General features: G+C 37.5%; 1 protein-coding gene across 1 annotated transcript in view; it reads left to right on the forward strand.

Annotated features, from left to right (window-relative positions):
* The first annotated feature begins 2,071 nt into the window (after positions 1-2,071).
* Otogl (otogelin like) overlaps positions 2,072-12,727 on the forward strand; it is a 168,859-nt gene continuing 158,203 nt past the window's right edge. The window contains exons 1-5 of the mRNA XM_029555761.1: positions 2,072-2,123; positions 3,146-3,185; positions 4,187-4,235; positions 9,554-9,620; positions 12,241-12,339. Coding sequence (XP_029411621.1) covers positions 2,072-2,123; positions 3,146-3,185; positions 4,187-4,235; positions 9,554-9,620; positions 12,241-12,339 — 307 coding nt within the window. The remainder of the gene's footprint in view (positions 2,124-3,145; positions 3,186-4,186; positions 4,236-9,553; positions 9,621-12,240; positions 12,340-12,727) is intronic.

Raw genomic sequence — 12,727 nt, forward strand, 5'->3', positions numbered from 1 at the left:
GAGATTAAAATTAAGTTACTATATGTCATTAATTTCATATGCTATCAAATTTTATATTGGATTTCTCTAGTAGAGTGTGAAATACACATATTTCACATGGCTTTCTATTTGTTATTTACTAACCTTTCCTCAGCAAATTTCAGACATATTAGACAAAACTAAAAGTATAGCCAAATAATTTTATTGAATCATGAAACTGGCTTTGATTTCAATTTGAGATTTTTCTATATATGTATCATTTATTGAAAATTTTAAATTCTGAAAAAAAAGTCATTCTGCTGTACAGATGGAGAAAAACAATTCTGAAGTATAATTTATACACTTGCTATAGGCCGACTTACGTGGAATGTGATGGAATCAAGAGGAGCTGTTGTAAATTAGCTAAGGGGTAGGGTAATGATGTATGCAACATTTTCTATAAAAATTGCTTTTCTTAGTATAAGAAAATTCTTTGGTGGATGGTTATTATGTTCTACATGCAGTACAACACTAATTTTTCAGCCTATCCTATATTCACATCTTAAAAGCCTAGACTATTTTGTAGTTTTGACTATGACCCACTAGATACATATTTCTGAACTAATATTCAGAATATAAATATAAATCAAGTGAATTGTCTGTTGTAGACTTAGATAATTGTTTAATTAGTCCAAGAGTAATAGACTACTAACTTTTCGGTAAAAATTACTAAACACATCAAAATGAGGCTGCCTGTGTGCATGTGTATTGTAGAAAGGCATGCAGCTACTTTATGATTTTAGTGATGTCGGTGTGTGTGTTTCTGCTTAATCTTTTTTTTTTCTGAATAGGCATATGTCTTTTGTTGTTTCATGGAATTAGCTGTTATTTATCAATGGAAAAAGAAAAACTAAGACCCTGCAGAGCAAGGGTAAGTGAGCATTGAACTTGGGACAGTAACAGAAAGCTGTTTATGTACTGGATATTAGACTAGACAACATGCTTGGATGTCTAGGACACCTTGTAGAGAAGACTTGGAAGTCATTGAAAAAGTAGTATCTGGGTAACACAAGACAGTAATAATTACTGCGTGGTCCCTCTGTAATCAGACATTTCTTACTACTGAGAGACAACAGTGAAGGTAGCTCACGAATCTGCTGTAGGAAGTGTGCTCCCATTATGTAGGCATGGTTTTCATTCCTTTGTGGCTTAGATAATCTCTGTGGGGTTCATTATGAAAGATGAGCCCTTTTCTCTGATGTTGGTCTAGGCAGTCAATTGCTTCCAGAGAAGAGTGCCCCTACTGCTGGAATAAGAGATCATTCTTTGTTGTATAACTGGGTACTTGTCATAGAGGATGGAAATTTTGGATGTGAAGGAAAAGTTTTCAGGACCAGGTGGGCTGTTTTATTTTCTATCTTAAAGCCAGGTATTAGAATAACATCTTTTTCTTTTTAATATCTACATTTGTTCTAGAATGTTTTACAGGGTAATGGACAAGTGGAAATGCCAACTTAAACTATATCATAGTAAGATTCGAGTTGAAAACACATGGCCCTAACTTTAATTTACTTTGTAATTCTTTAAGAAAAAAAAAATGAGAACATGTATATAGTCTAGGAAAGTTGGTTGGATTTCATTTCATCTGTTTTCAAAGGATACTAATTTGTGAATAAAAGCCTAAAACACAGAGAGCAGATCAACACTCAGGAATAATGGCTCTCTGGTGACATTAAAGTATTTAAACACATATTGTTTTGATGCTCCAATCTTTCAGAGTTATCCAAAGCTGATATAGGCCAAAAGGGTGTATAGTGGGCAGGCGTGCAGCAGGGTGTAACTGACACTGGCTCTGGTAAGAAGCTGCCATGCATTGCTAATGAGAGACTCAGCCAAAGGGTTGACTGCAAGCTCTCAAGCCTCAGATGGTCTAGCAGTTAGAAAGCCTGGGATTCTTCTTTCAGTTTATCCCATAAATGTATTTATTTGAATTTGAGCACACGACAGATATTCAGGCTTCTAAGATGCCATCGTAGTGAGACCAACAGTGTGCGAATTTCATTTCAGGGAGAAAGGCTGCACTGAAATGAGCATTGTGAGAAAACTCAATTTAATGGTACCTTGGAGTGCTTTCTTGTTTCATGTGCTGCTGTTTGCATTACAAGGTGAGGACTTAAAGTTTTACCTTCATTTGTCATGCTTCAGTCTCTCTTGGAATTGATACAGTTCCTCTTCTTTCTAATTATCAATCATTTTGAAGTTGGTGGGATGAATATATACTAAGTACTATTCAGACAATGCTACTGAAAATTCTTAGGCATGTAGAATATTTGGACCCTTGGTAATTTTTTTTTTTTAGACTTCTTTAGAGGCTATTTAAAAATCACGCTTTTTTCATGGTGGGCTGTGTCAAACTTTCTCTCCTTTAAGACATGACTTAAATTTTTTCCTATGTGTAAGTTAATAATTTGAAATTTTATAATAAAGACAAATTAAATGCTTAAACTTTTCTTCATCTCATCAAAACCTAAAGAGGTAAAAAGTTTTTTTAATCTAACTTTAACATACAAGGCTATGAATTAACTTTCAATTACTTTTATAACAATTTTACCTATAAATTTATTTTTGTTATATATTTTTGTAGATATGACACTTATTTTCACCTAATTTTTAATGTTTGATCCCTTAAAAAGGTTATGTTTTGGACCTTATAAGAGAAATGGGAGGAACTGCTGAAGTGTAAAAGATAAGAGATGCCAAAGTCATGATCCTCTAATTATAGTAGCAACTTAAAGCTCAAGGAGAATGATGTCACAAAACACTGAGCTGGTGGGGACACTGGAGAGTGACTCGGCCAGCATGATGATTTGGGTCTTGTTTGGCATCATACTTAAGGTTGGCAAATGCTAGGTGGTCGTGCCACAAATAAAAGAGTTCTGATTCCAAGTCTAACTCTCATTCTGTTTTATCAGGGCACTTTGTGAATCTATGTGAATTGGATAATTGGTCTCCTTAGTGTCTCATGGAGTATTTGCTGGTTACAGTCCTCTAAAAAGTACAAAATCACTAACAGCAAATATCATCTTAATTTTAGAATTTAGATCAAAATTATTTACTAAGTAACAAAACATAGACCTAGTTCTTTGTATATTTTACATTCTTACCTGTCTGTATTGATCTCTGGCAGGAAATATTTGGGCATCGTCTATCCTGGGAGAAACATCAGAGTGAGTACTTCTTATTCTTTATGTCCTGTGAAACATGCAACGAATGAGAATGAGCCAAGTTCATTAGAAATTTCTGTCCGGTTTTGAAAATAGCAAGTGAAATGTTTATAAAGTCATGAGATATAGTTAGTCAAAATATTTCTAAAAATTAAAAATGGCAAGGCATTTATTTCCTTATCTACGAGGAGTTCCTGGTAGTGTCCACTGATTGCAGGTTTTAAAGAGACAATTACTTCATCCAAAATATTTCTGAAGAAGTTACATTCCGTAACACATCCCTTTACATTTTTACTATTCACACACAGTATTGATTGCAAATGTATCATGTCGTTAACAAAGTAAAATAGCTTTTAGTGATTAAAAGAATAAAATGATTCTAGCAGTAAATAACAAGAATCATTTTGTTACCTTAATTGCATAATGAAAAGCAGAATATATATTTCATTTGAATTTTAAATAATGTCTTTATTGATAAATAGAACACAAAAATGTGAAAGCCCATAAAACAAATGTATAGCGTAATGAATTAACAGTTCGATTTGGATGAATGGCAATTAGCTGTCCTTACATTTGTATTAACCTGTTCTTTACTCATGGAATGATGAAAATTGAATATGGTGTCTGGAAAAGGGAAATGCACCCTTGATAAATGCCTACTTTGCCAGACTCATGAAGTCCTATAAAGAAAATATTATGCCTATTGGTGTAACAATGGTACACTGTTTTATTTCCCAATCTCAAAGTTCCTTCCTAAAATTCAGTTTATATCAGAGACTGGAGAGATTTGGGGACATGCCTGAATTTTGTAAAATGAGACAGCTCCGCCACCCAAATCTCACCCCTCCAAAGAGGGGAGGGGAACCTTTTAAATGCTAAACCAATAAAGACCTCTTTGATAAAGTGATGGAAATCAGGAGGAAAACACCAGCTCCCTCTTGGGAAAGGCTGTTCAGGTTGCCCAGGGGCCTCTGACTACACAAGTTCTTTGTGTTTTCTTCCAGAAATGAGTTTAATGAAAATGGACAGAAAAGAGCTCTTTTAGCAGTGCAGGTAGGTTATGCCTCTGATCGAGAGAGGCAGAGAAATAATTCATTCTGCTTTGGACTCTGCTGTCATTTCAACAATGAGACCTTTGTGGAGGGGAACAAAGTGCTAAACACAAGACAGAAGGAGCAGGAAGAGGTGAAGGCACTTCTCTGCAGCTTGTTTTGTGGTCCTCAAATATATGCTCAGTTCACATTGACTTATTTGAAATGAAACATTTTTTATCTTTCTCCTGTTCATCTCAGTAACACGCACATAGACTTAAAGTATTGATGGGGACTGAATCCCATCTACTTGCTAGAATATGGGAATGTATTAGAAATTAAACACAATATTATGTAGGATAATAGCAACAATAAAAGCACACATAAGAAGAGACAGAGAAAAATGGAGATGATATAAGTTAAATACTACAACATATCCTGGTGTTCTGACAGACAGCCTCCATGCTTTCTAAAAATCTAACGTGTTTCTGAAGAGTTGATGCAACTGAATTTCAGAACTTATTGCCTGGTCTCTTATATGAATCCTGTATGACAGGATTGCGTTATCATTCAGTTATGGTTGGAATGTTCAAATGAACTAACTTCAGAAGCTATTTCTATATAAGAGATAGATGACAAGCTAGAGATTCACTGTAGGAAAGACATTTCTTTGGGAAGTTATATAGTCTGAATTTTTATATGCTAACAGTTCAAATGTTCAAGGAAGCTTTTGACAGATGCTGAAATACAGTTTTTACAAGCACTTCCTGACAGGTATCTGAATTTATATATATTTTATATTGTATTAAACTGAAGAAGATGAGTAAATGAAGAGAGATGTAATATGTCTTGTGACAGTTTAGAAGACAAACATGATTCATTTTTGTTGAGATTGGAGACCCTTTTGTATGTGTATGTATATGTGGTGGTGGTGGTGGTGTGTGTGTGTGTGTGTGTGTGTGTGTGTGTGTGTGTGTATGCCTGTGCATGTGGAGGCTAGTGGTCAAAATTGGGTATCTTTTTCGACTGCTCTCTACTTCAGTTTTGAGGCAGTCTCTTACTGAACCTGGAGCTTGCTGGATGTGGAGCCCCCAGGAGCCTCCTGTTCTCTCCCCAGTGCTGGGATTATAGGCATGCGTCTCTGTACCTAGCTTTTTATATGGGTACTGAGGATCCAAATGCAGGTCCTCATATATGTAAGTATAGCATTTTACCAACTGAGTTATCATCCTACCCCTATAGACTTTGGTGGGGGGGGGTTACCAGAATGACAACGGATTGAGCATTTTCAGCTTAAGGAGTGTTTTGCATTTGGGAAACTAAGGCAGGAGGATGTTAAGTTTCAGACCAGCTTCAGCTATATGGTGATACCCTATCTTGAAACAAAAATGAAGAGAGTGCTTTGTGTACATAAATTCCTATATGTCATGTGAAGTGGTTCAAATGATTTTTCTAAGGTCATGCTTTCCAATAGACTATACTAACTAAAAAAGGCCATCTGTGTAACTCAGTAGAAAATCTGGATGAGCCAATGAGTTGTCTTCCAAGGGGCATATAAAGGGCACTATGGATGAAACTATACCACCATGCATTTCCATGTCATCAGAATTTGTGTAATTTACTCCTTGGGAGGTAGGTTAATACCTCTTTTTGTTAATAGTTGGGGGACATACTTGTCTTGCTTTGTTTTCCATTTTAGGGAATGGAAAGAAGGAGACTTGCACTTCTATTTCCTATAGCCAGGAAATATGTATCAAGATCATTTAATGTCTGATTAAGTTTCAAAGAAGAAATGTAAAACAGTTGTGCAATGCCCTGCTTAGGTTGGAGTCTCATGGGCTTGAAGGCCATTCATGCTCAAATTCATTTCTCTGTTGTGAGCCAACAACACTGATTGATAGATAACTGTCCTAGAACTATCTGCCAATGATGTGAGCAAGGAAAGGCTAGACACAGACTTCTGTAAATGGTGTATGTATGAGTGTCTGATCTCCCCGTAACAGGGCATGTAGTGTGGTGCTGCCCACCCTCCTGTGGAGCTGTAATCAGGAAGGAGGAAGAATGGCTATCTTCTTTCTTGGGTGATGTGAATATGTGCACTCACTGCCTGGCATTTTTTGCTTTACATTTCAGTAATTCTTTTCCTGAAAGCAGGCACTGAGACCTAGATTTAAGTGCATGCTTTAGAGAAAGTACACAAAGAAGGGACAGACAAAATGAGAGGAGAAAGGGAGAAAATGAAATATAGGGTGTGTTACTGAGAGGTTTGGTGATAAAGGTATCTGGGACTTTTACTGGGGACATGATCAGGAGCTATAGTATCTCTCTTAGAGTCGTTTCTCCAAGGGATGAGGAGGAAACTGGGGAAACGGTGAGAAACAGAATCACAAGGATTAAGTGATATAAGTGACACACTAAGGGTACTGCCAGATGTCTAATAAGGATGATAAACAGGTTTCTCCCAATTTCCGTTTCTCACGGATCAAGGGGAGGAATTGTGTGACTTAAATTCCCCAAAGGTCTTCCTTCAATTTTATCTGGAAGAGAGAGAAAGAAGGCTTGGCTTGACATTGGAGGCTCTCCATGTCCACAGAAACCCAGGTAAATTTGAGATGGAATGGAAGGGCCATTACTAGAGTCTGCCATAGTCACTGCTCTAAACACTCGTGAGAGGCAGACTCCTGCTTGAATAATGTCTTTTTCCAGTTCAGTTGGTACTTTCTGGTGATGTACCAGAAGATATGCTATTTCTCTCTCTCTCTCTCTCTCTCTCTCTCTCTCTCTCTCTCTCTGAATAACAGTGCTTGTAATTTAGAAGCTCAATGTCTCCTAGAAGAAGATCTGCAAAGAAGTCATTTCTGTGCAAATAGTTCACTGAATCTGAGTCACGACAAATTATTCGCTATTACGTACATAAAATAAAAATGCTCCCAATGATCAAAATGACATACCACTATGTTCCAAAGATTAAAGCTCAACGTTAATCTTTGCACTGGAGAAATGTATTATGGTGTTGTGTAAACAGGATGGATGCCAGGGTTACCAGGAAGTTGGTGTGCAAGTGGTCACTGGAATTTTTGTAGAGGAGATCAGAGTGGAGTGGAGCAAGAAGAGAAAATGATACACATTTACCTTAGTCTATGTCATCCAATGTATTCAGTTTTATTACATTTATTATTTATTTATTTAGTGTGCATGTATGTTTGTGTGTGTGCATGTGCATGAGTCAACTTAGGTTGCATATTGAGTTCAGAGGATAACTTGTGGATCCTGGGGATCAAATTCAGGTCTTTAAAGTTGGCAGCAAGAGCCTTTACCTGCTGAGCCATCTTGCTGGCTCCTGTATTGAATTTTTGCCTACTAATAAAAGGTAGCATGTTTATCACCTTATTGTATGCATGGCACTCTTCTTATTGTGTTACTTATTTCACTTTGTCCTCATGACTCTGTAAGGGATATACTGCTATTCCTTTTTTAAATAGATTGGGAACTGAGGCTAAGGCTAAATAATTTGTTCAAGGTTTTAAATCATTGTGAGGCAGTTGAGAGTCACTACATATTTGTCCATATCAAGGATGATGGATCAATTTCTACTACAAGGAGTGGCTGTTCAGAGCCAGTGTAAGAAGATGGGTCGGTCAGTAAGCACTCAGGTGTCCATTTGATTTAGGCAGCTGGAAACAATATGGTGGAAGAGAGAATTAGACTTTCTGCCATGGCGGTATCATGGTCATAAACTATTATGAATCTAATTTATTTTAAGGCAGAGGCAAAGACAGAGGAAACTGAGCAGTGGAGATAACATCATGGGATAATTTGTGAGGAGGGAATAAAGAGCTTGTAGCCATGTGTGGAAAAAGGAGTTGAGAAATAAGTCTTCAACTAGTGAGAGAATGTGAATAGCTTCATTTAGCATGGAGTGTTTTTGTGTTAAAGTATAGAGGATGGCAGGGAGATGGACTAATATGAAAAATGTCTGCCTCACAAACACAAAGAACTGAGTTCAGGATCCTAGCACCTATGTAAAAAGCTGGTCATGGCCAAGAGTGTCTATAATCCCAGCATAGGGAGGCAGAGACAAGAGGCAACAAGACGGAGTTCAGTTTCACCAAATCCCTTAGCTTAGAATTCAGTGAAGATGCCATGTCTCAAAAAGTAAGGTGGAGAGTGATGGAGGAAGACACAAAATGTGGACTTCTGACCTTCACAGGTGCACATATGGGCAAATACCCCTGCCTATGTGCACACACATGAACGGGTACACACACAGACACAGACGGACAGACAGGGACACACACACACACACACACACACACACACACACCACAAGACAAAAAGTACTGAGGTAGAAAACACTGAGATCAAACTTTCCATGTGAATGGCTGGAATCTGTGGAGAAAGGGTTTTGTTGCTCATGCCCATCCCTCATCTCCCTTCCTGCTTGTCCATGCCCTGCTCCAGTTTTCCTGACATCATCAGCTACTTACTACGGCAACGATGTGTCAAATTTTGGGTGTGTGTCTTCCAGTGAACATAAAGTGTTATCAGTAAGGATATGACCACAGACTATACATGTGATTGGCAAAGCTGGACTAATAATCTGTAGTTGTTTAGTAATTCATAATTATTTGCAGGAAGTCTTAAATCTGTTTTAAAAGGATTGTTTAGACCAATATAAATTTCTTTATTGCTAATTTATATGGAAGGTACTGCTCTGAAATCTTAGTATATAACATTTCCGTTCACCATCATAACTATGTGATGGAGGAAGTACCATTACTGTTCCCATTTCACAGATGCATAGATGGAGACATTAAACTGTTAGGAAATTCGCCTAACTAGAAGCAATGACAGAGTCAGAAGGCGTTTCTGTGGGCAGTGTCTTCACAGATTGGTGTGTAGGCAGGTAATCACTGTCTGTTAGTCATCAGTCCTGTGTATTTATTTTCCCCAGATCCATCTATATCTGGAAATGCCAGAGAATTTACGCTTTTGCTTGAAAAGAACCAGTTAATCCAAGCACTGGGATCCAACTAGACTCCTTTGACAAAGGGGTGATGGACAGGGGAGGAACAAGAAAAGGGGCGGGGACAGAGAGCAGAATTAGCAAATGAGTGTCAGTCACTGAAGAGGTAAAACAAAGGCTTGAATCCAGGTCTTCTAACCTCACCACAAAGGAACTCTTTCTGCCTCACTCAGATGTTCTCAGCCATCAGAGGATACATGGCCACTACTGTACAATTTCTGTGTTTGTAGCAGGTTTCCAGACTCCTCTGTATGCATGTTTAGTTTACACTGAATGATTTAACTAATTTGAATTCTTATTTCTTTGTTTTAAAGTCTGAAGCATCTTCTCCAAGATACTTTTTCCATGAGTCTATTAATTGGGGTGAGAGCAAAATAAAAGGTCAGTGCTGGCTCCTGTGCTTTCGTGTTTGCTTCCTGAAAAGATCCCTTGGGGGTGTGTGGACTCAGTTCTTGATTGCTTCCATAAATATTCTGGAAGATATTTAGCCAAGGTGCTAATAACTTAAACCATTTAAGTTCACTTCCTATACAAATCTAAATCACTTTTGGAAACGCCAGAACTAAACATTTAGAAAAAGTTGGCAATTATATGACCTGAGATGATATCACTGTGTATGCAAATTCCTCGATTTTGTGACATCCTTATTTTGTCTTAATAATTTCCAATTCCATTAAGCAGAATGCTGATGAGTGGTGACTATAAACAGAAATTCCGTTTATCAACAAGATTGTATGTGATTTTTATTTTTATTTATTTTTTTTAATTTTCAAATTTTATTTTCGAGTTTTTGTTTTTAATCTTATTTTTATTTTATGTATATGAGTATATTGTCTGCATGTGTATAAGTGCACCCATGTCATGCAATACCTGAGAAGGTCAGAAGAGGGCACTGGACTCCCCTGGAAGGGAAGTTATGGACAGTTGCTAGCCACCATATGGGTGCTGGGACTCGAACCTAGGTCCTCTGCAAGAGAGTGTTCTTAACAGCTGAACCACCTCTCCAGTCCCCTATTTAGTTTTTCAATATATATTTTTATTAAATTTTGTGCATTTTGTACAATACATCTTAATCATATTTAGACCCCCTCCCATATCTGTACCTCCTCCACAGCCTGCCCACTGGATTTCATGCTTTCTGACAAATGTGATTGGCAAAGCTGGACTAATCATCTGTAGTTGTTTAGTAATTCATAATTATTTGCAGTAAGTCTTAAATCTGTTTTAAAAGGATTATGTTAAGGCTTATCAGGTCAAGCTTGTGTCCTCAGATTTCCCCCGGCTGAGTTCATCCACTGAAGCCTGTTCAGCCTATCTAGCATCACTCCTTTAAGGAAGATCAACCCTCCCTCACCCAGCAGTGATCAGCTGCCAGTATCTCCTCTGCTAAGGTTTGGGCCTACTACCCATTCCCTGGGTCTGTGCTGGTTTTTGTCTGATTGAGTTTGCATGGCTCTTGTGCATGCTGTCAACATTGCTCTAAGTTCATATAAGCAAGTTTCCAGAAGCTCAGAAGACTGTTTGATTATGGTCATACACCACCTCTGGCTCTCACAATCTTTCCACCCCCTGTTCCACAATGGTGGGTGAGATTTAATACAAATCCTATCTAGGGACACACACTCTGCAGTCTCTTATTCTCTAATTTTAGCCAGTTGTGGCCTCCTGCTGAGCCATCTCTCGAGTCCTGAAACATAAATTCTTATCATTATTTTTAAAGTCACTATGATGCTTTCCAGATTTGGTTTGATATTTGTTTTCAGGAGAATAAACAGCAGTGTAAATAAAGATGTATTTGTTTATCTAAGTATTTAGGCACCTACCCACTGGAAAGATGTAAGACTACTTCATCCAAAATAAAGATTAAAGATAGCATCCCTTAAGGGAAAACTAAACTGCTTATTACGTTTATAAAAGATGTCAGTTTCACCTATATTTATGGTTTATGTTAAAACAGCTCATTTTTTCCCCTCAATTAAAAGTTACTTGAGATTTCTAGGTTTCTGAATATAAAGAGACATCAATGGAATGTAAGGAGAATAGTTAACAATAGGGCTTTCTTGTTCTTATTTTTGGCATACTGTGGAGAAGTTACAGTTAGATAAGTTTCTTACGCAAAGTTGACATATTCCAGACAAGACTAGCTTATTTAGCAACACTTTATGGTGACTCAGAGATGTTCTCTGTGCTCTTGATGTGTTAGTTAAGTCCTTCCTGCTTGAGTTTTGCCAGTTGCTGTGTGTCCTCTCCTTAACAGAAGAAAAGATTTCACTGCGATTCATTTGCATTCTTAAATTCCCTTGGAAGATGCAGGCAAAATTAGGGTAAAGCTTGTGACTATTTGATTCATCTTTTTAATGTTCTTTTGGAGGCAATCTTTTTCTGTGAAAGAATAATTTTTTTGGACAGCCAGCAGTGAGTTTGATTTCTGCCTCATCCATGTCAAGCACAGATTCCAAAGACTGCGTTATTTATAACTGAGCTTGGGTATTAACAGGCAAACTTCAAATGAAATGTGTCACGGTTTTCAGAGAAGGTAGGAGTTTCCTTTTGAGTTTTACACTTCTCGTGAGCCCTCCCTGAAGTGAATGAGGTCTGAACTTTTCTTCAATACAGACCTTTCTCCCGGAGACCGGGGAGCATTGGTCAGATGTGCTTCAAACTCCATCCAGGGAATCATCTATGGCTTAGGAATTCTGCTTCTCCTCATCTGAGACAGGGATTCCTTACATGGGAAAGTGACCTTTCAATTGCTTGAAGGAGGCTAACCCTTACCTCAAAGTACTTTGAGATGTGAAAGCCTGTCTATTGTGCTTCACAGCACACATAATGAAATGAATGGATAGAAATTTGATGGCTTAATGCTTTAGCACTGCAAGGCAAAAGGCCCAGGGTTCTGTTTAAGTTAATAGCTGTTATAGTTAGCCTAAGTAGATCTTGACATATTATGTTTACAAGAACTGATCCATGCCAGAAGATGAGTTATTATTTTGTCCCTCAGGTTCTTGCCCTCATGAATGCCTTAACGGAGCTTTCTGTTCTAAGACTGGTACATGTGACTGTGAAATATTTCAAGCTCTTGGGACAAGGTGCCAGATTGGTAAGTTTTGGGGATCTTTATGAGATATGAAAAAGAGCATTAAGCCATATTTGCTACAGTAGTGTTCATCCATTGGGAGTTGGGACAATAATATTGCATATTAACTTGAGAGCTCACAACTCATTTTCAGTAATTTGAATTAATTTAGAAACAATGTAAAAGAAAATCGATGTGTGTACTTTCCCTCTCCCTGATCTCTATTTCCTCAGGTATTTTTTTCAACTTTATATAGCTCTAGCCCATTAGGACCAGATTTTCATTTATGTCTCACTTAGTAAATTAGATTCATTATTTGAATTCACTCATTCTTTTTGTCTTGGAATTAGCTGGACATTCTGTGTATAGAATAGAAATAGTATTGAGAGTTCTTCAGGATCATGGGATTATA

Source organism: Nannospalax galili, unplaced genomic scaffold (assembly GCF_000622305.1).
Source record: "Nannospalax galili isolate Female #2095 unplaced genomic scaffold, S.galili_v1.0 scaffold390, whole genome shotgun sequence".
NCBI classification, from domain to species: domain Eukaryota; kingdom Metazoa; phylum Chordata; class Mammalia; order Rodentia; family Spalacidae; genus Nannospalax; species Nannospalax galili.